Below are 25,562 nucleotides of genomic sequence, written 5' to 3' on the forward strand. Positions count from 1 at the left end.
GCCTGCTGTATTGTTGCTTTACCTATAGTATATATAGGATCTAAATAAGCTGCTTCCACCAGTGCTGGGAAACAGCCTTTATAGTGCATTTAAACACTGACCTTTGGTTGCACACAGTCTTACGTTTTTAGTTTCATGTATCACAGGGCTTATAATTCGATTTTCTTTTTCTGGTTATCCTGCTCAACCGGTTTCATGCTCTGTTTGTATAATCAGACCATACCAAAAAAAACTGTCCTACATAATGTCTAAAGCCAAGGCCAGTGTACAGTATGTAGTGTGGAGTACAGCATTGCACAATATTGTGGATGTGATTTTATTTCAGGCAAAGCCTGTTTCTCATTGACCACCAAGATCAACAAGAGCTCTACCTACATGACAGCACTATGCTTGTATAAGACAACATAATGCTGTCATGTGGTCTGAAACAACTGAATCTCCAGAGACCTTTTTCACAGCAGACACGTTGACATGTTATAGGGGGAAAAGCACAGGTGTATTCAAAACCATTAAAGAGCCCCTATTATACTTCTTTTCAGTATCATATTTGTACTCTTGGGGTCTACTAGAATAGGTTTACATGCTTTGATGTTCAAAACAGATCATATTTGTCTCATACTGCTCATTGCTGCAGTGCCTCCACCTGGAACACTCTGTCTGAGCTCTTGGCCCGCCTTCCTGAAAAGCCCAGTCTGCTCTGATTGGTCAGCTGGCCTACTCTGTTGTGATTGGTCAACCAAATTCAAACAAGCCATTGGGTGGGCTGTGCTTGCTCAGGCAGCACCTATGGTCAGCACACATGAAAAACTGGGCTGGCTTTCTTAATCAATGACATCATTAAGTGAGGAATTTCAAACAGGAGTAAGGGCGAGGCGTTTTAAGCAGTTGAGAAAAAGTGCTGTCTGTGGGAGAGAAAGCTCTATTTGCAGTGAAATGTGTTTTTTTGTACTTTAAACATAATCATCTATAACATACACAAAACAATATATAAATATAAATAAATATATAAAACACAGCATAATATGGGCTCTTTAATGATGGCTGAATTCCACTTAGAAGAGGCCCTGGTATTGTGCATGCTGACTCACTGAAATAGCTCACTGGGACTTGTGCCGTCGTTAAGGTTATCAATTTCAGCTGTGCTTTTCCTACTATGACAAGTCAAAATGTCTGCTGTGAAAAAGGTCCACAGCCTCCTGTAGGCTATGTTGAAAATGAAACTGTTTGGTTATTTCCTCACATGTTACTATCAAAGATAAATATCATCAAAGACGTTCAACAGAAAAAAAACTTTTAATTGAGAAAATAAGGAAATGTGTCACATTTTAGCCTCATCAGTTATCCTCTCACAAATAAATAGCCTACCTCCACAAATTCATTTTGAGATTAATATTCAAACATTCATGAAAGAAACAATGTGCAGTTGTTTTCTACCATTCTTGAAATGCTGCTGAGAAAAGTTTGCTACTGACGAAGAGAAGATAAAATAAGAAAAAGAAAAAAAGCGTCTTGCTGCGTGTTGACTTCCTAGAGTGTTGCTATGGTTACCAACGATGACTTTGTTGAAGTCCCTCCCTTCGGTTTGCCCCAGTCAGTCAGTGCTCAGTCAAATTCCTGTACTCACACCGGTTGACTTGTAAACAGTGAGGTTAACTACAAGCGGATAAGGCTGATACAGAGTACCAACGGAGACAATGAATTCCTCTAACCTGTCTCACTTTTCATTCACCGGTACGGTACGTAACGTTAACTTTTGTTCCCATACAGTCCGCTTATTGACGTTACGTTACTAGCGTTAAAAGTCTGCTCTTTGCTGGTGCTGTTAGCCTAACGGTAATGTTACAGCTATTATCTTACTGGATGTTAAAGCTAAGTGTTTCCTAACGTTAATTTAGTTTATGCAAAAAGTTTATTTAGTACAGTGTCAATGAGACTTTTTTCTATCACAGGAAGTTGCACACTGAAAGATAGTTTGGCTACAGGGTAGGAAGTAAATGTTTTTTACCTTGTTACACGTGTTGTTATATTAGAACCTGTTGTCTGCCCTAACGTAGCTATAGCTGACTATTGTTTTGCTTATCACAAGCCTACCCTCTTCTACTGGCATTGTGTTTAACATTTCGTATTGGAATTCTGTACGACATTTCTGTTGTAACAAGTTAACTGTCAAATACACTGTCAAATACACTGTTACTTAACAATGACAGGCAAATTGCAGTTCCTCAAAGACAACGTAGCTGCAGATGATTGTTAGTATATGTGGGAAATGGTCGTGACCTCACTCCAGGAAGATAAGTAAGTGAATTTGACGACTTGAAGTTACTTGTTAAAACCTGCCTACCTCCAGCGTGTCACACACAATATTTAGGTAATATTAGGCAAATCTTTTGAACAGTATCCCTCGCCAGATTTGTTGTGCTGTGCTAGTCGCACTGTTATTGCAGGCCATAGCCATAATTCTATAAAAACCGAAACACTCATTGAAGTTAGGGATCGTCAGAGAGTGCAGCCATGTAATTAGAAACTGTTCAACAACATGGACACATTTTTTTTTTTTTTTTTTCCTTTTTAAAGGTAGGTTCTAGAGACCTTTTTCACGGCAGACATGTTGACATGTCATAGTAGGAAAAGCACAGGTGTATTCAAAACCATTAATGATGGCTGCATTCCACTTAGGAGAGGCCCTGGTATTGTGCATGCTGACTCACTGAAATAGCTCACTGGGACACTTGATGGAATTGAACCATCGTTAAGGTTATCAATTTCAGCTGTGCTTTTCCTACTATGACTACGACTATGATAAGTCCAACATGTCTGCTGTGAAAAAGTTCCAGACGCAGGCGTTAGAGCAACTACATCTTTTATTGTAGTTTTTGAAATATTACTTTTAGGAAGAAAAAACAAACAAAGAGAGAAACAAGCAGCATGCTGCAAAACCTTCCATTGTGTTTATTTCTCAATCGCATTTGTCACCAAAGACACTTAGAACCAACTTTAATTTTATCTGTGCACATTTTTTTTTGTTTGTTTTTTTTTTTGGAAATGAATCATGTAATATAGTCCAGTAAGATATTGCAGCTAGATGTAGTCTACTCAGTAGTTTTGTAAATCTTGTCAAGGCCTATCCTTATTTGTGCATCTTTTAGACCTGTGCCACATAAATTATAGGTTGACATTGTTGATTGTGGCTTTTTTTTTTTTTTTTAAATCATACCATTGTTTTGATGATAGTGACTTAGGCAAGAATTACCTTTTTTTAAGTTCAGGGTTTCCCCGAGAAAACTTGTTAAGCCCATTGGCAAGTGTCTTTGGGGCCAGTCACAGACTGATGGCAGCATCAATGTAATTCAATTTTATTTATAGTATCAAATCTTAACAAGAGTTATCACGAGACACTTTACAGATAGAGTAGGTCTAGACCATACTCTGTATTTTTCAAAGCCCCAACAATTCTAGTAATTCCCCCAAGAGCAAGCATTTAGTGCGACAGTGGCGAGGAAAAACTTTTTAGGAAGAAACCTCGGCAGACCCAGGCTCTTGGTAGGCGGTGTCTGACGGTGCCGGTTGGGGATGTGATGAACAGTGGAAATAAAAGTCACCATAAAGATAATGGAACAGTGACTAAAAAATGGTAGTCGTAGTAGTTCATGTCATAGCAGGGCACCGCAGGGCGTTACAGGATGTAGCGTGGCACAGCTGGACACAGCTGGACGCAGCAGGACACTGCAGGACACTGCAGAGTGTAGCAGGGTGTAGCAGGGAGTGCAGCAGGACCACGGCGACAGCTGCAACCAACATCTTGGTGCCATCCTAATCCAATGAAATATGCTGGTCGAAAAAAAAACAAGGACTCCGGGGAGTAAACTCCCCAGAGCTATGTAGAGCCCAATAGCCTTTGTGATCACAGAATCATGGATGGATTTGCAACATTCTGAATTTAAAAAGCTATCAGACAGATTCCATACATTATCTTACGTTATGTCAGTTTTAAAAGCTAACTGGAAATTTGAAAATATGACTACGTCTAAGTTTCCAATTGAGCCGTAAAAAAAAAAACTGTAGTATTAAAAAAAAATGTCTTAAAGCAACACTAGAGAACTTTTCCGTCTTCGGTCCCCCTACAGGTTGGAAGCGGAATTGTGTCCATTATGTCTCATTCGAACTACAGATCCACTACCCAATCTGGCAAACTTGCATAGTGCGGTTATAGCCATTAGAGAGCCGTGCAGAAGAGCCATTCACCCTGTTAAGAGTTGATGAACCACTGAAACAATTTTGGAAACATTATTTTAAGTTACAAAAAGTTCTCTAGTGTTGCTTTACAATAGATTAAAAAAAACAATTCCCAGTGGCTTAGGCCTAGTGGGCCACCAGGCTTGCAATACACTGGGGGAAACACAGAAGTTGATGAAAAAGAAACAAAAGGGGCGTCTTTCGTTGTGGCCACGACTATAGACCACACTTACTGCGTGGTCGATAGTCAACTATAGACCACGCAGTAAATGTGTCTCTCTGTAGCCCTGACCACAGTGTGTTCTTAATATGTAGCGTTATGAACATTGTGTGACCTCTGTAGGCAAGAGAAACTCTCATCTGTTGAACACACAGAATCTTATTTGCATGTATCCTGTAGAATGTAGTGACTATTTGTGACTATAGGTGCACAATCATCTGTCAGGATGTTCATTAATACGCCTCTTTTGTGTTGCTTTAAACAGAGTTTTAGATTCTGGTTTACTTTAATTTGCTTAACTGGTAGTAAATGCTATTGCGCAGATAGCTGACAGCTGTTCCATATCAAACCCTGAAAGAGATAAGGTAACTGTATGCAAAGCAGTAAGCTCCAGCATTTAAAAGTGAGATCTTAGGAAAACGACATAATACTTTAAGATTCGGTACAAATTCCCTAAACTTATTGACTGCAATTTAGTGAAGTTAGAGCAAGACAATTTAGTGTTTAAACATGTGCCAGATGTGGTCATTGGACAACATGTCTTTCCATTACATAATACTGTAAGTATCTGTGTAGAAGCATGCATGTTGGCAAAAGCCATCCGAGTGTTTTTCTTGTCTGTCTGTTGACAATAGCATGCATTTCTCGTGCACCCGAGGACAAAAACACTACATCACTCCTAACAAAACACCAAGTCACCTTTTACTTCCTTTTCTTATTTCCTTTCTCAGGCGTAAGCTTTGTCTGTTGCTCACTGTGGGGACTGCTTGCAATATCTTGCACAATGTTTAGACTCAAACTTCCAAGCATGACATATTCACAAATGGCAAAATATTTCACAAAGAACATGCCACTCCGTAGAAAATGTTGAATAAAATGTTTACATGCATTTTTGAAGTACGTCTCTGAAAACCAAATGTTCGATAAGGTCCAGTGTATATATTCTGTTTGCGATGCGGGCAGTAAAATCAATTTCAGATTAAGTGTATCAATTAAAAAGGCTTCAGTGAGCTTTATGAGCTACAAATATAGATTCTATTCGTGCCAGTACTAGATTTAGAAGGCATGTGTATTATGTCTCTCACCCTGCATTCTCGTCCTTCTACCTGCCTACATGCACGTCTAGTTTTTTTACAGTCTGTTTAACTTGTACCAGTCCCACATGTCTACATTTGCGTAGGTCAACACACACACACACACACACACACACACACACACACACAGTCTGATGCTCTTGTTCATGAATCGACTGAGCCAATTTATGGTGCACTCTTCCAAACCAGTGCACATAGAAGTACAGTCCCCATGAAACCCACCACTAAGTGAGTTATATCAGTCAATACTTCCAGGCAGACAAGGCCCCTCCTCGTCATACCACAACTTTTCTTTTCGGTTTTGGCTTTGCTTGTCAGATGACGTTCGTCTCAGCAAAAGCCACCGTCCCTGAAGTAAAGCAGAAGAGCAGCAGTTGTTTTAGGTGTACAGCACGCAGTGGGCCATGTTTAACAAATGCGCAACTAGATGCAAATCAAACAGAAAATGTTTGCGAGAGATGGCAGAATGAGCGAGAAAGAACACTATCAAACACAAAGGTTTACATGACGACACTCACTGGCTGTTTAATATAACATAATTACAAACTGAATTGAAAGTGCCCTCCCCAGCCACACATGTGCTAATCAAAGTCTCTTAAGTATGTTCCTTTTCAATGCGTCTGTTGTTATATGATGATGACGACGATATCGTCTTTTGAAGTCTCTTTCTGATTTATCAGATTAAAAAACCACTACCTTTTCTATACTAGACTACACTCGGCACAGTAACATGTTTTTGATGCAGGTCATACATTTATATTAAACAAAATATCAGTTGGTTATAAAGCATTCTCCTACTGTGCCCCTCATCTGTGGAATAGTGTCCCACTCAGTTGACATTTAAAATTTTAAAATTTAAAACCCACCTCTACTCATTTTATTATAGCCAACGGTAACACACCATCCTTTCTGCGTCCTTCACAAACGAGCCTTTTTCACCCATTGTCTTATGTTTCTGGTTTTGTATGGTTTATTATTACTGCTTTAGTGCTGTTCAGTTGTTTTGTTGCTGTCTGTTATTTCTGTGTTCCCTCAATTGTAAAGTGCACTGAGACCATGTCTAATGGTGATTTTACACTTAAATAAATGTGATTGATTTGACTGACATATATATATTTTTTTTTTAACAAATTGTATTGGGCAAGGATCTGTGTTTATTTTTAACAGAAGACTCTCGTGTCTCTCTCGCCTAGGTTTCCTCGACTAATTAAAGAGGCGGTTGCTAAGAGATGACAGTCTGTGACATTGGCGAGAGCCTCTGATGCTCGAGCAGCCTGAAGCTCGACTTCTCCGGGATCTCTTGCCTCCGCACCTCGGTCCGTACTGTACTTTGCTCATGTGAAGGGCGCGGGGGAAACTCTCAAATCAACAGACATCACAAGTACCATGGCAGCTTTTCCTGCTCCCTGTGCCGCCACCATCACCACGGCCACCGGCGTGGCCCGAACTGCGCGGCAAAGGCAAGGAAGCAGCGGCGAGGCGGGCAAGCGCGAGGACTTGGACATGGGACGAAACGCTATCGTGGAGAAAACCCACGAGTTCTTCCAGATGTGTGACATGGAGAACAAGGGCTTCATCACCCGACGTGACATGCAGGTAAGGATGCTGGTCCAAGGGTGTGACGTGGGGGTGGAGACCCACCTTGGTTGCATGAAAGTAATACAAATAGAAGAACTTAAATGATGTCACGGTAGCTTAGATTTCATTGATGGGCTTACTGCTACAGAAAATAATAGAAACACATTGTTACCAACTTTTCTAACTTGCGGGGACACCTCAAAGTCAAAGTATTAGCGCGGTTTGGACAGTGTACAGAGCATCACATTCACATTTTAGTTATTTTTGTTTTAGAGATAACTCCTTATTCATCACGAATGAGCGTACAACGCAGGGGCGGTCTGTGCACTCATTCATGATGCCGAGCAGGACACCGATGGGACATGTGCAGCTTATTGAAAGCGGCATAAAAGAGACTGAGACACAGAGAGCCAGGCGGAAGCTTTGTCATGCAACTCCTCCACTCCCATTATTGTGCAGATTCACTCGCCACTCGGATATTTATCCCTGCCGTGGCTAATCCTTTGATGAAGCACTTGTAGGCTCTTGCTCCGAGGAGCATAAATACACAGCGGGGAAGCTTTGATCTGGTGTTTATGATAATGGCTTGGAAATTAGATTGCGAGCAAGGACAAAGGTCCAGTCCTTCTCACTTCTGTTTAATATGAGCGTCCTGTAATGAAGAGTAAAATCAGTACTTAAAAGTAGTGCTTGTTACTGTTAGTTATATTTATTTAACACTTTCCATACATCGGTCAAAGGTTGCAGATGATCTAACAAGACAAATGAGTGGTGCTGCCTACATTTATGTGCACTCTTGACAGTATTTTCACTCACAATATTTTCACAGCTTAAAAGTACGCTTCACGCAGTGGCCACCAACCTGTTGGCTTTACAATTCTACTCTTTGCTGACATTAGGGATATGTTTTGCCCAGATAACACACTTTACAAGAACAGCTGATAATCGTACGCAGATGCTACCCTTTCCCTGTCCCTCCCCTGGATCGTACGGGTCACCTCAGTCAACATTTGCAGCAGTGTAAACACGGCATAAAACCCGAGCTGCTTGCAGAGGTGTGGCTGTGTTGGCTTTCCTCGTAAACGATCCAGCAGTTACGGTCATGGTCAGTCAAGGTTTTTTTGGGAGGTTCTCTCTCTGTCATGTCCCTTTTTGGATTAACCCTTTAGTTAAAGGTCCAGTGTGTAACATGTTTAGTTGTTCATTATCAAAATCTGTGTGGGCCATTCACAAACTTTGTCCTTTTTCATGAATATTTACCACCACCATCAATTCAAGGTATTCCTATTGGCTTGAAATTTTACATTTGCATGAACTGGGGTAGACGCTCCATATTCATGCGCCATCTTGAAATACGTTAACCGATAAGGGACATACAGGACATACTGCTCCGCCTTTCACGTTTTTCCTGTCACATGATAAACTCACAAGTGTTGCTAATGCTGCTAATCATCGCTTCCCGGCCCCGGCAAGTTTGAAGAAGGAAACCTGGAGGACCACACGTATTCAAAATCCAAATTTCAGGAACCTGGAGTCTTCTTCTTTAGGATGTTGAAAAGAGCAAGAGACCGGCTTTTTGAAGCGTGAAGGCTACCGTAGCTGTAATACGTACTTTGAACTGCGTGGCGCGAGAGAGTTGATTGCGATATATGATCTCAACGCTAGATGCGAGAAACTCCCACACATTGGACCTTTTTAAGGAGCAGCTGTCCTCCCCTCTCAAATAGTATCTTAGTCTACTTGAAATATTCTGTCAAAGGACTTTTGACAGTCTCACTTGAACCAACATCTGTTCCTATGGAGTTGCCCAGTGGTCAATGATTGAAGACTGTACTGTAGCTGCACTGGGAAGATTCCAGGTGTTAATGTGTTTTTAACTGTATCAGTGTGAAGCACTGTGTTGCTGAAGATGATGCACGTCCATTGACTATGTTCCAGTTAGAATAAGAATGAGAACGAGGCTAATTGAAATATAACTTGCGTCTTGTGTCTTGTCTTGACTAATTTTAGTCTAATTCTGACTGGTAAAAATAACTGCGAAGAACCACCAACTGTTCTGTAGCCACCGCACTAATGACTGTCCTTTACATGTCTGAAGAAGCTGTTGTTATAGCTACAGTATTGTTAATGCCCTTGAGGCTTTGTTCTTGCCAATAGCAGCTGTGTTTGTGTGTATATATATATATATATATATATATATATATATATATATATATATATATATATATATATATATATATATATATATATATAATATATATATATATATATATATATTTAATTTTATATATTTTCTTTTTAAATAGAGGCTGAACACTGAGCTCCCTCTCAGTGCGGAGGAGTTGGAAAATGTGTTTGATACCCTTGATTCCGACGGCAACGAATACCTCACCCTCGAAGAGTTCTCCTCCGGCTTTAGTACGTTTTCAGACTGTTTCTTTCCACTTTAAACAATGCTGCTATCATCAGTAGGTGTAGTCTGATGTTTTGATTGTGCACCTGTCTTTTTCTAGTTGAGTTTTTATCCGGTCAGAAGATTTCTGTAGAGGAAGGCATGGCGGAGAAGAACCCCCGTAAAAGCCCGACAGAGGTCCTGTACCAGACCCAGTGGGAGGAGAGCCGGGCAAGAGAAGACGAGGATGAGGAGGAGAAACACTTTTGCATGCTCATGGAAAACCTCGGAGCCAACAGTGTCTTTGAAGAGTGAGTACTGCACTGTGTGTTCTTGTTTTGTTCCCACGTCATATCTTTGCTCACTTTTGTTAACGGCTGCTTTGAGTCTACACTATGTTTTTTTTGTTTAAGATGAACTTAGCCTGAGACTACAATCAGCTGTGCAAACTTAGCAAACAAGACAAGTTGGAAGTTTCCACTCTCAAGCAAAGCTGTTCCTGTGCTCCCTCTCTGAGCAATCTGTGCTCTGCCTCTCTGTATCAGAGTGAGACTGCTTCTGCTTGAATGTCATAGTCTAGTTTAATGTGATTTTTTTTTTTTTTTTTTTTTGTTTTTTGTGTGTGTACATGTTTAAACAGTCACACTTAAAAAGCCTTCACTACCGCATCGGAATCATTAATCATGAACTTTCTCAATATTTAATGGGCTTTAGTAATTCCTGTTGAGGTCAGTTTAGACGTTGCGTTGTTCGATTAAAAAAAAGATAGACTGGCTAATGACAGGATCTTATGAAATGCATGACTAGACTCACCTTTAACAAACAACTCCAACTCAATAAAAGTAAACAGTGGTGGAGGTGGATGCCAGATTTACCCATCCTATTGGCTTCCGCCTACCTGGTTGGCTCGAGTTGACATTTAAGATCAGATCAGTTTGTGCAGCACTAACTGATTTTGACGTTGGCCAGAGTTTAAGGATACGTATTTGAAACTGTTGAAGAGTTTTCTGGGGAGTCGTTTAACTTCCCTTACCTTCTCATACCTTACAGGCACATGCCATTTGTTTCTGATTACATAGGTATAACATTTCTGTCATCACTCAGGTTTGATTGTCTCACTACTGATATGAAGGCACATTTCAATACCTATATCATTGTTTATATTCAGTGTTTCAATCTCGCTGTCTCGTCAGTGCGTTAGCTGCAGAGCCTGGATCACACAAAAGCATTCAAACAACCACTTATGGAATAAGTTCAGATATTTATTTTTTTTGCAGCAGTAAGACATGGATTTTTCAAGACAAAGAACATCATGTCCTTTTTAAAACAAAACAAAACACAATGATCTGGTACCTGAGCTGCTGCCTCTATGCATGTTTATGTGTTGTGCTAGAATTTCCACCCCCACGTCCTTGACATTTTGTTTCTACTATTTATCTTCTAAAAAAAGAATAGTGCAGTTCTTGTGAAACCTCACGACAAAGACTGCAAATGTCATTCAAGAAGTTGACACTTGTATACCCCTGCTTCTTCATTGTGTCCCATCAGTGCTGCTGAGGTGCGCAGTTTGTGGGCCCAGGTGCGGCGAGACGAGCCTCACCTTTTATCCAATTTTGAGGACTTCCTGGCCAGAGTGACTTCTCAGATCATAGAGGCCAACCAGGAGAAGAGGGCGATGGAGAGCGCTCTCGAAAGGTCAGCGGCGGGTGGGGGTAGACTTGTTTTCATACTATAATTTGAGTTAAAATTCTGTTCTGGGCGGCTGTTTCACACACCCTGTGTGAGGTACACACTGTACATGGCACATCATCGCATCTGAATTTGATCCATACAGGAAAGCAGCAACACACGATGATGAGATCCAGCGCCTTTATGTGGAAATGGAGCAGCAAATAAAAACTGAAAAAGACAGGATTGTGCTGCAGGTACAAACCTATTAGTGATACAGTCAAACAAGTGTATTTTCTTTTGTTGCGAAATCTATCACATACTGTACATCATCATCTTCATCTTCTTCCTCCTCATCACCCTTGCTCTTTGTCTTCCTGCGTTTCCTCTTCTATCGCCGCACTAAAGGACTACGCGCGCTTTCTGTCTCGCAGTCAAGACCTGGAGCTGCAGCTGTCCACTAAGGAGAAAGAGCTGGATCAGCTCTTTCAGAAGCAGAGAAGGGTGAGTGAGCGATAGCAAAAGGATTTCTCAGAAAGTGCACTGCAGTGGCCACGGTCTCTGAGAAACCCTTCATACACGCACTTTGTCACTTCAGTTATCCCATAGGGAAATTCTGTCTGAGCAGCAACACATGGGAGATGCCTTAAACAAAAATGACAGGGAACAGAATGTTGTAAAATGAGCTAATAAAGTGATTTAGTGCCACTGTACCATAAACACACATATTCAACTATCATCATACAAAACAGTTATAGGTCTCTGTATTTGTTTCCACATGTTCAAACACACAAGAGAAATTGTAGAATTTGTTGAGTACATAACAATCGTGGGAATCTGAAGTGTTTAGTGATACTGAGTTTTGCTAAGTGAATGACTTAGTTAATTCCCCAGACTACAGTATGACTGTGCCTGTTGGGTAGTGCAGTCTCATGTAAAGAACAGAAAGGTACAGGTTGTCAGAACCTCCTTTTTATTACACGGCTCTGTTGAATACTCATTCTACGGTCTGTTATTTCTGACCACTGTTATTTCTGAGTAACAGACCTTTGCTAGGAGCAGTTCAGATCATAGACTCTGGAGGTGCATTTAAAAAAAAAAAAAAAATGTCTTTAATAAGTAGCTGTGTAATAAACAGGACAATGTAGAGCGAGTGGGACATTATTGATTTGAACTAGGGCTGGGCGATAAATCGATTTTATCGATTAACTCGAATGTTTATTTGACGTTGATTTGTTTAAATGAAACTCGATTTTCTCCTTAACATCCGCCGTTGTTTCATTGACATGAATAATCATAATGGTATACATGCCCCATGTGTGTGCGTGTGTGTATGAGTCAAAATAAAACTTGTTTTGAACAATTTCTTTGTCATCTGCAGATTGATTTTAAGTAGATGCAGAAAAAAATCGATTTAAATCTTAAATGGGATTTTATTTTTAGGCCATATCGCACAGCCCTAATTTGAACCCCTCCTGCAGTAATGACCGGCTCACTCTACATTATCCCTTACTTCGCTTTATATCGTAATTCAAGTGTTCTTAGAGAAATCTAGACTTCTGCACCTGCTCTTTGCTCCGTTTTCATGCTTTGGATAATCTAGCCCGTAGGGCTGGGTTGAAATAATCAATTCTCCAATTAAAATCGATAGATTAATAAAATCCCCAAATTGATCTTTCAATATATGCCTTGTCACCATGGATGTATAACATAACGGGCCGGGAGTTTGACCACTATATTTTTGCCATACAATTTTGCTTGCTTCTACAATTTACAGCATAAATTCTCTTAGAATAACTTTAATATCCAACTTTTGAACGTATGCATGTTCCACCAAAACAAGTTCCTTCCCGAGGCTATTTTGCAGTGGCTCCGTGCGGAGCTTAGCAAGACGATTGTGATTGGTTTAAAGAAATGCCAATAAACCAGAGCACATTTTTCTCCCATCCCAGAATTCTGTGTGGACTAGCCAGACCCCTCCTCCGCAGCGCTGTGGAGGAAGGTCTGGCAAAGCGAGACTACCGTACATTTAACAGTCATGCATGTTTAGAGCTAAAGACTAGATTGTGTAAGCACCACTAGGAGTCGCTAAAGTCGTCGTTTTATCTTCCTACATATAGTGTTCTAGATTGTTTTATGTTGATGTGATCAGAGAGGGACACGTGGTTCAGTAACATTTAATGAAAGGTCAGTACTGCCTCAATAAATGGACCGATCCTTGTGGGAAGCAACCAGACACATTTGATCTAGACCCCTGGGGGGAGGGGGGGGTGGCTCAATCATTGCAGGGGGACAGCAAAATTATTGTTTAATACTTTTTTGAAAGTCCGAATCCCCCCCCCCCCCCCCCCCTCCCTCAAAAACAACAACCTCTATAACATTGATGATACAGTTACTGGCCTGTAAGGTAGCCACTATGGTAGCCATCAGTAAGCTTATGTATTCCCTGCGTTTGACATTGAAACATGATGATATATGAATATGTAAACAATTATTGTTTTATAGCTTAGTATTGCAGGGCACCAATTAAAGTGGGTGTGTTTATAGACTTTAGGCCAACCTACACATTATTTTAGGCCCAGTTTATTCAACTTATTTTTATACAATATATGTAGGGGGGTCCCTGCTCCTCTTTCTTTCAGGTTAGGGGTCCTTGGCCTAAAAAACATTGAAGACCCCTGATCTGATCCTAGGAAATCCCAAAGTATCTTTTACACGTTTCCTATTTTTAATTTTTTTTGTGTACTCCAGTTGGAGCATCAGTGCCAGGAGCTTCAAAGTGAACAACATGTAGCCAAGGTGGAGAACGTGAAGCTGAAGCACACGAATGAGGAGTTGGCGCGGGAGCTGGACCACACCAGCCAGGAGCTGGCCTTGGCCCAGGACCAGCTGAGTCTGCTGCAGGAGCAGGCCACACAGCTTCACGAGGAGAAGGAGATGTGAGTGGTAGCTCTTCTTACTCTATGTAATCACATTGTTTTTGCTACAGACAAATGGAGTGGCCGTAAAACACGCCGACATGATGCATACTTCATTCACAATTTAGTCTGTCAATGAACACATTTTTGTAAGCCTGTACTAACCAGCCTGTATACCAACCGACTTCCACAAATTTGGATCTCTATGCTGTCATCAAACAGAATCAGAATCCGTTTTTATTGGCCAAGTATATTTACATACACAAGGAATTTTACTTTGATAGTTAACTCTCCATACATTCCACAAATAGATGCTGACAGACATAGTAATAATGGCAGTCGAGTTGCTTTGACCCACAATTATTTTCGTGTATCTTGATTATTAAGCTGATTCCGCTGATGTTATTCTTATATACTGCGCATCTACATTCTATTAAATCTATTTAAATTAAATGAATTCTATTTAAATCCTAAATTTCCTTCGCGATTACTAAAGTGTCTGTCTGTCTTGTCTGTCATAAAGTCTTTCGTTTCAAATGCTGTGATACTGTATCTTACAGAAAGTTGACAACAAAAGACACGGTGTCTGTCTCATATACACTCACTCTAGTCGATGAACTCATTTTGCCTTTCTTTGCTCTGGGTCGTATTTTTTATTACTTGTTTCTTTAATAAAGTGTAACCACAGCGCATACTGTGTATGTTTGGTCATAAAGTATTTGTAATAAAGGATGCGTTGTCCAACACAGTGAAATATACAGACTGACCGAGGGACTGCAGCGAGAGCGAGCCAGCCTCCTCAAACAACTGGACCTTCTGAGGTATGGATCTAGAGGAGCAGCTGTTCTGGCCCCACGCTAGACCAAATTTGAAATGATTTATTTCTTCATTTGTCAATTTTACAAAACAAACAAGGCTAGGCATTCAAACTAATAATGGCTTCAGCCAGGTACACAACATTAAACATTGTGTAAAATTTAAATCTTATGAATAGACTTCAGGTTCTCACGTTCTCTTTATTTCTTTGTTGTATCCAGGGAAATGAACAAGCACTTACGAGATGAAAAGGACATATTCAATCAGGTATGCGCTGTTTATTATAGCGGGATTAATACACTGTATTGTTTAAATGTCCCCTGTCCCCTCTTCATATGTCCTCTTATAAAAGATTAGAGAAATAGAATGTAGGATGTAAGTGACAACCAGAAGCCCGGAATAGCTACCCCAAAAGTTAGATGGAACACTGAAGCTCATGCTGCAATATGAATAATAAAATCTTCCTTTCTGCAGAATCCAAAGAATTCTAAGACAACCCCACGTTTAAAGCAGAGGCCTTTGGTCAATGTTGTGAAACGCGCCAACCCAAATGTCTTCAGAAGGTAAACCATCACCAAGTGATACATTCACACGTCCTTAGACTTTGCCACAGTTTGTGCAGTAGATGTTCTGTTCCTGTGTTGGATCTGCGTAGTTTCCATTAGCACTGTAGTGTGGGCTATAATGGTACTTTGTATCACCAGTGAGGATGAGGAGGAGCTGACCCCCAGCTCTGTGAGACACAACCTAGCCAATGGCTCCGCCCAGCCCTTCAGCCTGGCGGAAACCAGAGGGCACCTCCAGAGGATCATCTCCATTGAGGAGGACCACCTCCCACACTTGCTCCAGAACGACTGCCAGTCCCAAAGCCCACTGCAGGAGTGTAGTGAAGGAGAGGATTCCTCAGACAATGAGGAGGATATAGACTTGGTGATGAGCGATATTTGCCTGTGTGAGTCTTCTGCCCAGCAGCAGAAGTCAAAGGGAGTTGTGGAGAAAAGGGAAACCCCCACATCTCCGAGGGTTCAGCCTGTTGGCAAGGAGACCAGCATACATGTAAGCACATCCAGTTATATACTGTATCTAAAGAAAGCCTGACAAAGACTAACCTTTTAACTATGTGATCAGCATTTAATGGTCCCATGATCCCCTTTGGATGCTTTTATATAGACCTTAGTGGTCCCCTAATACTGTATCTGAAGTCTCTTTCCCAAAATTCAGCCTTGGTGCAGAATTACAGCCACTAGAGCCAGTCCCACAATGAGCTTTCCTTAGTATGTGCCATTTCTGTGTCTGTAGCTATTGAGGAGGAGGGGGTTGGGGGGGGACAATTCTCTGGGAGGGCAAAGCAGAGAAAGGGGAGGTAACCTTGCTCCTTATGACCTCATAAGGCTCGGTTTCCACCTATCGCCATTTCTAGCAACTGGGGGACCATAGGCAGGCTGGGGGAACGCATATTAATGTTAAAAAACCTCATAAAGTGAAATAGTCATGCCATGGGACCTTTAAGGAATACATAGTCTATATCAACGACGATTCATTTAGGGGATTGCAGGATGTCCGTTCCCTTCCGCATTCTAAACTCTGGTCGATTTGAGGACTATGGTTAACTGCTCCCTCAGATCTCTGCAGGGTAAAACTAGACTGCTAGCTAGACTATCTGTCCAATCTGAGTTTTCTGTCGCATGACTAAAACAACTTTGGAACGTACACGTTCCAAAGCACAGACCCTCCTCCGCTTGGCTGTGGAGGAAGGTCTGACCATGCCCTGATTATCCATAAGGGCACTTGGGCCAGTGCCCAGGGGCACCAACCATTCACAACAGGACACAAGTTTTAACAATATTTTCCGTAAATTGTTATATTATTTATTTGAAATTGTTGAAAGACCATACATTACATAATAATAATAATAATAATAATAATAATAATAATAATAATAATAAAAAATAATAATAAAAAAAAAAAAATATTACATGACCACTATCACTCCCTTCCCCAATCTGTCAGAGTTGAGTTGGTCCACAAGTATGCGCAAAATGTATCATTTGGGGGATGGGGGGGGTTTAACAATAATGCGAGCAATATATAGTATAATGTTTATCTTTGCATAATGAAAATGCTTTGTTTTTTGTTAGTTTTTTGGATTGTCTGATGGACTGATGTACTGATGTGTATTGATTTTGACCTTTTTGAATTGAGTGCTGTGCTTTTTTAATTCGATATTTTGAAATCAGACATTTGAATATAGTGCTCGCTGCTCATATGCCTACATGTATGTAGTTGGACAAGTTAGTAAATTACATTTGATAAATCCCATTGATTATGTCTGATATTTTTGCCAGGAGGACAGCATGGGTAAAGGGGGGGGGCTTTGAGGTATAATGCCCTGGGGTACCACATTGTCTTAATACGGGCCTGGGTCTGACAATGCGAGACTAAGGAATACATGAATGCAATTACTGTAAGGATTTAGGCAGGAGACGTTTGTTCATTTTATCAGTTACGTGGCATCATTATACAAGTCAGCCACTTAACTAATTGTTTACAGCAAGATCCCATAATTATCCTTTTAATATTTATTATATACTGTAACATATCTTGTTCAGGAGGAAGGTGGTCCGTCGCCGCCAGACCGCCTCTTCAAGATCGTCCTGGTGGGGAACTCCAGCGTAGGAAAGACCTCCCTCCTTAAGCGATTTTGTGACGACAGCTTCCATTCTGGCACTTCTGCCACTGTGGGTACGTACAGTGTAGTGCAAACACACCCTTGTTAGTTCCTGTGGGCAAAGGCAACTAAATACACCCAGCCCTGTTTGTGGTTGACCTTTATGTGTTTGCTTACAAAGCACTGGATAAAAATGTTAAGTACAGCAGTGTCAGCAAAGAAAGGCCAGGTTAACAGACTGTATATAGACGGATTTGGTTTGGCCTATGTAGAATATATGTATTTGAATGGTTTAAGAGTAACACAGTGGCTGTTGTATTCATTAACAAAATGGCTTTTTCTCAAATAAAAGTCAAATTTTACTGTTTCAGTTTCTTCCATTCTGAGCATTTTTTTCCCCCTAATATAAACCTCACGTGTAAATCTGCTACCTTTTTTTAAAATTATGCAACAATGACATGCATTCAGGTCAGTGTATAGATTTGCATATCGGTACGTATGTATACCGAGATTTGTTCGGTGCTGTTGGAACAGTATACAGTTAACAATAATAATCAAATGTGCTGACTAACATTTTCTTGTGTGTTTATGTGCAGGTATAGATTACAGTGTAAAGACGATAGCTGTGGACAACAGCCAGGTGGCACTGCAATTGTGGGATACAGCAGGACAGGAGAGGTGAGGCAACACTGGGGAAAAGACCTCATCACATTGGAAACGTTTCTATAATGTACTGCAACAATACTTCCACTTCAGCTGTGGCACTTTGATAAGGTTACTGTGTACCACTGCTTTCTTTCATAGTGCATTTGAATTCTAAGAAGTCCCATTAAATCAATAGTTTCCTTGTGAAAGTTGAAATACATGTTTGAACGTAATGCCCCCTCAGCAAGTTCCCTTTTTAGCAACTTGTAAAAATGCAGGGTTAGCCAGGGATTTTTGAGCCAGTACCAGTGAAAACACACACCTCACTTCCTCCTTTCGTCTACTTCCCCTTCTCCTCCTGCAGATATCGGAGCATCACCAAGCAATTCTTTCGCAAGGCTGACGGCGTGGCCGTGATGTATGACATCACAGCCGAGCAGAGCTTCACTGCTGTCAGACAGTGGCTGACAAGTGTAAAGGTGAGACCGTAACAGTCACCCTATGTTCTTCACAGAAAATACCACAGAACAAATGTTTGGGTTTTACTAATTTTACTATGTTTTGGGGGTTGCTCTAATTTTGATTCCCTACAGCAGTTGGGTGAATGTTGAATACATATTTCACAGTGTAATGATGTAGAAGCTATAGGACAAATAAAAGTCGGTTGCTGAATTTGTTTTTCAGCGATGCTTCTATACACCACTGGCTGGTTTCCCCACTGGGGAGCCAATAGCAACCGGGAAGCCGGTGGTCTTTGAACTGCAAAGGACTCTTTGAAGATCGGTTTCTTTGAGTCTGTGTGATTTTGATTTTCCTTCTTTGACAGGAGGGAGCAGGCGAGGACATCCCCATCATGCTCTTGGGAAACAAAACGGACAAGGAGATGGAGAGACAAGTTCAGAAAGAAGTGGGCGAAAGACTAGCCAAGGTCTGTTGGTCGGTTATATCCGCTAGGCTTAAGGCTCCTAACGGACACATCAGTGCCTAGCCCGTCAGACCACAGTAAAGTTTTCTTTTTTTTTTTTTTTTTTTTTTTTTTTTTTTTTTTTTTTTTATTAAAAAGGAAGAAACTAATTCCTGAATAAAGTTATATTTAGAAGCATCTCCAGTATGATTTATGATTTTTTTTTTTTTTTTTTTGATTATCCTCCTTTCTTTTCTTATTTGTTTTTATTCCTCTAGTCCAGTGGTTCTCAACCTTTTTGGGACCAGCACCCTCCCTATCCATTATCCAGGTCCCTTACCGCCCCCCCATCAAATAAGATGTAGGCGAATTGCCCTGAATATTAATGATTAGGTCCTATTATTGTTATAATAATTATTATTGTTGTTTATAGGCCTATTATTGTTATCAAAAATCCTCAAAAAAAAATCATATCATTGAATGAAAAAATGGTCAACAGCTATGTTCATAGACCTTTTTAAGATAAATTATGTTAACGTTTAATATGGACGACAAGAGCGCTTCATAACGCGGCAGTACGGAGTTTATAGCTGATACTCTGACGTCCCGTTCACATGAAGGCAGCACGGATCTGCACCACACAACGCCCAAAGAAACGCTAAAGAGAAGAAGAGTTACGATCCACCGTCTCGTCCAGTCGCAGTGGCGTAAACTGGCAGGTTTTAATGTTGCAGAACGCCGTTTTTCGAAGTAGTTTAAAGTGTAAACTCGTATTGTTGTGAACCTTTTGGTGTAAACTCTCCTTAAAGGTGCTCTATGCGTTCCTGCATGACGGCCCTTCTGTTGAAGCTCCAAGTAAATTCAAAACAAAACGGAGCAAGCTCTTGTTTTTGACGTTTAAGACCCCTGTGTTGTCTCCCGAGACCGGGCTTTCTCAAGGTGTATTTGGGGGGGCAGGCAGCTAGCAGATCGAGGAGAGAGGCCTATGATTTGAGACAAAAATGAAATTGCGCTGAAACCATGCAGGTTTAGTGCACCTTTTTAAAACAAATGCCCTCCAAAGGCACCTCAACCCTTTCCCCATTTTTTTTTTTTTTAAGCCTTCCCCAATGTTTCTTTCCTAAACCCAACCATGTATTGTTTTCCTAAGCAAGTGACGTTGGTCACTGTCGTGTTTTTGTCTTTTTCTCGTTTTTTTCTCGTGTTTTTGTCTTTTTTTTTTTTGTGTGTTACTAAAGCCTTTCCCAATGTTCTTTTCCTAAACCCAACCCTTTTTATTTTTTTTTATTTTTTAAACGGGTGTGACGTTCTCGCGATAGTACAGCACGTTCTCGCGATAACACTCAACATAACGTGTGAGTGTGTATGTTTACATCCGCTGTATACAGCATAGACATACACGTGTATAGCTCAAAATGCATACAGATAACACGCCATTTGGCTTTAGGAAAGTGGCGTGTATGTTTACGCAAAGTCATGATGCCATGACCATGTAAAGCTTAATGTTGTCACATGAGAAACGTTTTGTGCTTTTGCAGCTGTTAGTACCCTGATCAAAAGTTGAAACGTGTCTGCCTCTTTTTCAGGACTGCCAAATGATTTTCTATGAGTGCAGCGCATGCTCCGGACACAACGTGGTGGAGTCCATGATTCATTTAGCCAGGTGAGCAGAAGTAAAGGCGTGCGAGTTCATGCGACAGGGAAACACAATGACGTCGCTTTCACACCTATAGTCCGGTAGACTCGGCGCAATTCAGGAGGAAAGTCACAACATCGCAGCATTTTTTCATTTGGTTCGGTTGATGTTGACACTGCACTTTGTCAAACGCACTAAAATATTGTAAACAAATGTCACACGGTCGAAAGGGTCGCTTGTTTATTGGACATAATATCCAGAGTGAAACTCTCCTTCAAAATTATAACGTCTTGGGGTTTCTGTTGTGTTTCTAGTGTTTCTAATATTTGAAATGAAGGCGAATAATGTGAGCAGCTGACCATAGGGCGAGTGAAGGAGATGATGTGTTGTCATGCAGACGACCAGCGGGGGTGTGTGTGTGTGTGTGTGTGTGTGTGTGTGTGTGTGTCATAATAGCTGGTGGATCTGAAAGCTATCATCATAAAATCATAGAGAAGTCCGTAAAATTGTGTGCAAGGTTGAAGTTTTTGGTTCACTTCCTATATTTTGGTCGGATCGTGTTCTCACCTGAAGTGTACCGAGCTTTAAGTGCACTTGGAAGCGAACCGAGACCCCCGTTTTTAAGCGGCCCAGAGTTCGGTGGTTTGGTCCGCGCCAAAGTCAGAATGAGCTTTCACAGCACCCCAAACCAACCCAACTCTACGGCGGAACGGTCCGGTTAAAACCGCTTAAGTGTAAAAACAACCTAAGACTAAATATGTATCCACCTATCTGCTTGAACAGTTTGAAAATGGGATCCTAGCGATGTTTAATTTACAAACACGTGCTGCAATGTGTTTCTCTTCATCTTTATTACTGCTTGACATTATGGTTCTACTCTCAGGGATCACTCCATGCTGTGACAATACAGCAAAACAGCATTTAATACACATAAACATGACAAATGCGCAGTGAAACTAATGCCCCAGCATGAAATACAGCCCCTACAGGGTTCATACAGACCTGATACAGACAGAGCGGAACTGAAGCATGGATGCAGACAGTAGCAGTAACAGCTGCAAAGGACGTGCATGTTTTCAGAGCGAATTGTTGCGGGCAAAAATCCTTGATTATGCGGCACCTTTTCTTAAAAAAATGGATATTTATTATTTATTTATGATTTCCCCCAACACCCTGCTTTTTTTTTCTTTCTTTTTTTTTATAATAATTTTATTGAGCACGTAACAAGTATACAGTCACAAATGTATACAATACGATCAGGTCAAGTACGCCAGGGGAGATACAACCAATAATAGAACAAAAAAAGAAGAAAGAAAACCACTCAATTTACATAAAGCTTTTGAAAAGTACAAATAGTGTGTGAGTTCTAACAGCTTTCTTATTACTGCAACAGGATATAGTAGATATATAATGTTTAATGTGAATGGACAGCTCAATGAAGTTAGGTGTTTTATTTTGGAATTTTGACTTATGGATGTAAAATTTGGTCAAAATTAAAATCAGGTTGATTACATAAAGAGAGGTGAGATTTGTGTCAAAGTTAATGAAACGAAAAAGTAAATTTTCCCAGCACATGGAGAATTCAGGGTAAATAAGATCAGCTAAGTACCGAGATAGTTTACTCCAAAGTAGTTTAGTATGAGGGCATAGCCAAAATAAATGTAAACGCAACATTTTTCAACTTTCTGCTAAGATATGTATGTGACTTTTTTGCAATGAAAATGCGAGGATTATGAAATCATGCAAGCCCCGCATATTTTGCGCGGAAATTGGCAATTTATGCGGCGAAAGTGCGGCGTATTTGAAAAAATGCGGCCCCCGCATAAATATGTGGACTTTGGCTGATTATGCATTGAATTATGTGATCGCATAATCGCGTTTTTCTACAGCCCTTCTCCCGTTAAGGCGGCCCTTCTAAATGGGACGCCCTCTTCACTGATCCCTGCTACACTGACGCTGCGTCACTCTCTGCCTCTGCTGGCAACGCGTTGCCTCCACCTTCCTATTTCAGAGTCCTATTTTATTTCCATTGGGATTTTATTTATTTTTGCTTGCTTGTTTTCTGTTGGATCCTACATTTTTATCATTGTGACTTTGTCTGTAAAAGGTGCCATATCAAATAAACTTATTATTATTATTATTATTATTATTATTATTCTGACGATTACTATTATTTAGGGCTACGATTTAAAAGTTTTAATCGCGATATTGCCATTGCAATAAGCTTTAATTTTGTTTATCCACCAATTCAATTTTCTTTTCAGGTTCCTGTAAGCGTGGCAGCAGTCAGCAACAGACTTTTACAAAATAAAAGAAATAATAAAAACTGCGTTAATGTGCGATAAAATAATTGTCGCCGTTAATTAATGAGTTAACGCGTTAACTTGCTTATTATTATTATTATTATTATTATTATTATTATTATTATTATTATTATTATTATTATTATTATTATACGTTTTCTGCATGGTGCTCCCTGATTCAGCTTAGCATGCTGCTTGGCTGGTCCAGGGAGCATTATCAAGAGCGGAACCATCAGCGCCAAGCATTAACTGTGTTTCCATTAGTTGCAATAAATGGTTAAATCTGTGATGAGCTTGTTCCTGACTGAACCAGAACTGGTTCATTTGTTCATGTCTCATTATGTCCCTTTTTCTAGAATTCTGAAAGAGCAGGAGGACAGAGAGAAGGAGAAGACGGTGCAGCTGTTTAGCAGCCCCTCGGAGAAGAAGAGATCCTGCTGCTAACCGTTGTAACACCGCTCACACACACACACACACACCGTAGCACTACCCTTCACTAAGATACACAGTGTGATAGTGTGACCACGTGTGCCACTAAGGACACATTATTCTGAATGTCAGCACAACTGTTTCTCACACGGTCTTCCTCTTTGTGGCACTCTGGGTAAACCCACCACCTGGATGGATGGACTGTACATGATTGCACTATTATAAACTGTCTTCTCTACGTTTACCCAAGTAGTTTGAAAATAACCTCAAATTGTGGAGATATAGTGAAATAATAATAATAATATGAAGGAGAGTGTAAGAAAAGTTTGAGGAATAATAGATACAACTGAACAAATGTTAAATTGAACTAAGTCCCTTCTGAGTCAAACTAAACCGTTTTCATGTTTTAAATGTACGATGTTCCTCAAAGTCTTGACCGTGACTCCTTAAATATTTATTTAACTTCCAAAAACCCTTTATATGTCACATGTGGGCTTTAACTCTATATATTAATATATTCATTCAGTGTTATGAGTTTTTTTTTTTTTTTTTTAAGCTGCTTCCTGCTTCTTCACCTTTTTGGTACGTGGATGCAGTAACAACCGGCTGTAAAATGTGTTCAGTTGGTGTTGCGACTGGGAAGTTTGGATTGAACTATTAGATTAGTTCCGTGGCGTTGCAGTGTATTGCACCGGTGTCTTTAGTTTCTTCACCTTGTGGATGAACTAAAAGCGAAAGTACTGCCACGCAACACAGCAAAGCACAGAAGTCATGTGCTTCTGTGTTTGTCCGCTGAATAAAGAAAAAATTATCATGTAGTTAAAATAATAAGCTTAAAATGTGAAGTTTGTTGCAGGGCTGTCATATATAATAGTATTTTATTTTACAGGCGTGGGTGTTTTTTTTGTTTGTTTTTTTTGTCATCTGTACATTAATATTTATTTGTAATTCTGTTTTTTTTTGTAACAGTACTGAAGGTTGTTAGGATACCTGAGCCCTCCCCCTACAGACCAAATTAAGTTTAGTGCAGACATTTTTATTTCATATAACCTTAATCTGCCTCATTGCCAAGTATTTTATGAAAATTGTTGTCGCTATGTGTAATCTGTACGTTACAGGAAGGTTCAAATTTGAAAGGTTTTGGTGAAAAGTTCCAATTTTTACTGTTTGATATTGCACTATGGTCACTAATAGTGCTCCACTACTGCCAGTGTCTTGCACATTGCTTTAATCTACATATAAACATGTAAATTCATAAAATAAATAAAGATTTGTTTAATGTTTATATCGTTTGTAAAGGACTTCTTTCTGATACAATTCAAATAAGTTATAAAGCGCCACCCAGTGGAGGAGTTTGGACATTGCTGTTTATTCAGTTTTTAAGTTGACATGACAATATGTGAAACAACATTCAATATTTTGGGAACTAACATGGCAACTTTTTTAGAATTTGTATGACTTATAAACTATATGGAGAACTAGATTTTGGGGTTTTGAGCATCCAACTTTTAGAATACATTTTTCGTAAAGGTGTAACTGGACAGAGTCAAACAGTGCTTTTTGAATATACAGGAAGTATCATTCTAGAGTTAAAAAAAAAAATAAAAAAAAAATAAAAGGTATAAGTGATTGTAAACCGTGTAACATTGTGTTGATTATTTGAACCAGCCAGCACACTGTAAAATAAAAGAAGCCGTGTCCTCTGACACAGCAGCACTCGGTTTGATACTGCACTATTTGTTGTCGATTGTTACAAGCATTAGTTTCATGCTGTATATATTCAGTTTTCCCATTGCTGCCAAGTGCTCCTATTTTGAATACAGCCCTGAAAAGCTTCATTATGGTGTCTGCACAACACAGTAGAAGATCATCAGGAAAGGAAAAAGGATCGCTAAATGGTTTCAAAGCTATTGTACTTTATATGGTTTTCCTTAGTTGAGAGTTGCAGTAGTTTGAGGCTTATACTAGGAATATTAATGTGAAGTAATCTGTGGCCAGATCCACGTCTTGAGTGAAGAAACCCCCCCCCCCCCCCCCTCAGGAAGTACCTATAGGCAA

The 25,562-nt window shown here is 40.1% G+C and overlaps 1 protein-coding gene across 3 annotated transcripts; it reads left to right on the plus strand.

Annotated features, from left to right (window-relative positions):
- Positions 1-1,586: 1,586 nt before the first annotated feature.
- cracr2aa (calcium release activated channel regulator 2Aa) lies at positions 1,587-24,789 on the plus strand. 3 transcript variants are annotated; one of them, XM_028586495.1, is made up of 19 exons: positions 1,587-1,736; positions 2,208-2,295; positions 6,741-7,143; positions 9,432-9,543; positions 9,639-9,828; positions 11,066-11,212; positions 11,352-11,442; positions 11,594-11,689; positions 13,937-14,124; positions 14,853-14,924; positions 15,141-15,186; positions 15,394-15,482; positions 15,624-15,975; positions 17,529-17,661; positions 18,184-18,265; positions 18,597-18,711; positions 19,059-19,160; positions 20,723-20,799; positions 23,432-24,789. In XM_028586495.1, the coding sequence occupies exons 3-19, from the start codon at positions 6,934-6,936 to the stop codon at positions 23,517-23,519; spliced, it is 2,190 nt and encodes a 729-aa protein (XP_028442296.1). In that variant the 5' UTR covers positions 1,587-1,736; positions 2,208-2,295; positions 6,741-6,933; the 3' UTR covers positions 23,520-24,789. The 3 variants fall into 3 exon arrangements, with proteins under 3 accessions (XP_028442296.1, XP_028442295.1, XP_028442297.1); XM_028586494.1 differs by lacking the exon at positions 2,208-2,295; XM_028586496.1 differs by lacking the exon at positions 2,208-2,295 and having other exon boundaries at positions 1,587-1,731.
- The last annotated feature ends 773 nt before the right edge of the window (positions 24,790-25,562 follow it).

Source organism: Perca flavescens, chromosome 8 (genome assembly GCF_004354835.1).
Source record: "Perca flavescens isolate YP-PL-M2 chromosome 8, PFLA_1.0, whole genome shotgun sequence".
NCBI lineage: Eukaryota > Metazoa > Chordata > Actinopteri > Perciformes > Percidae > Perca > Perca flavescens.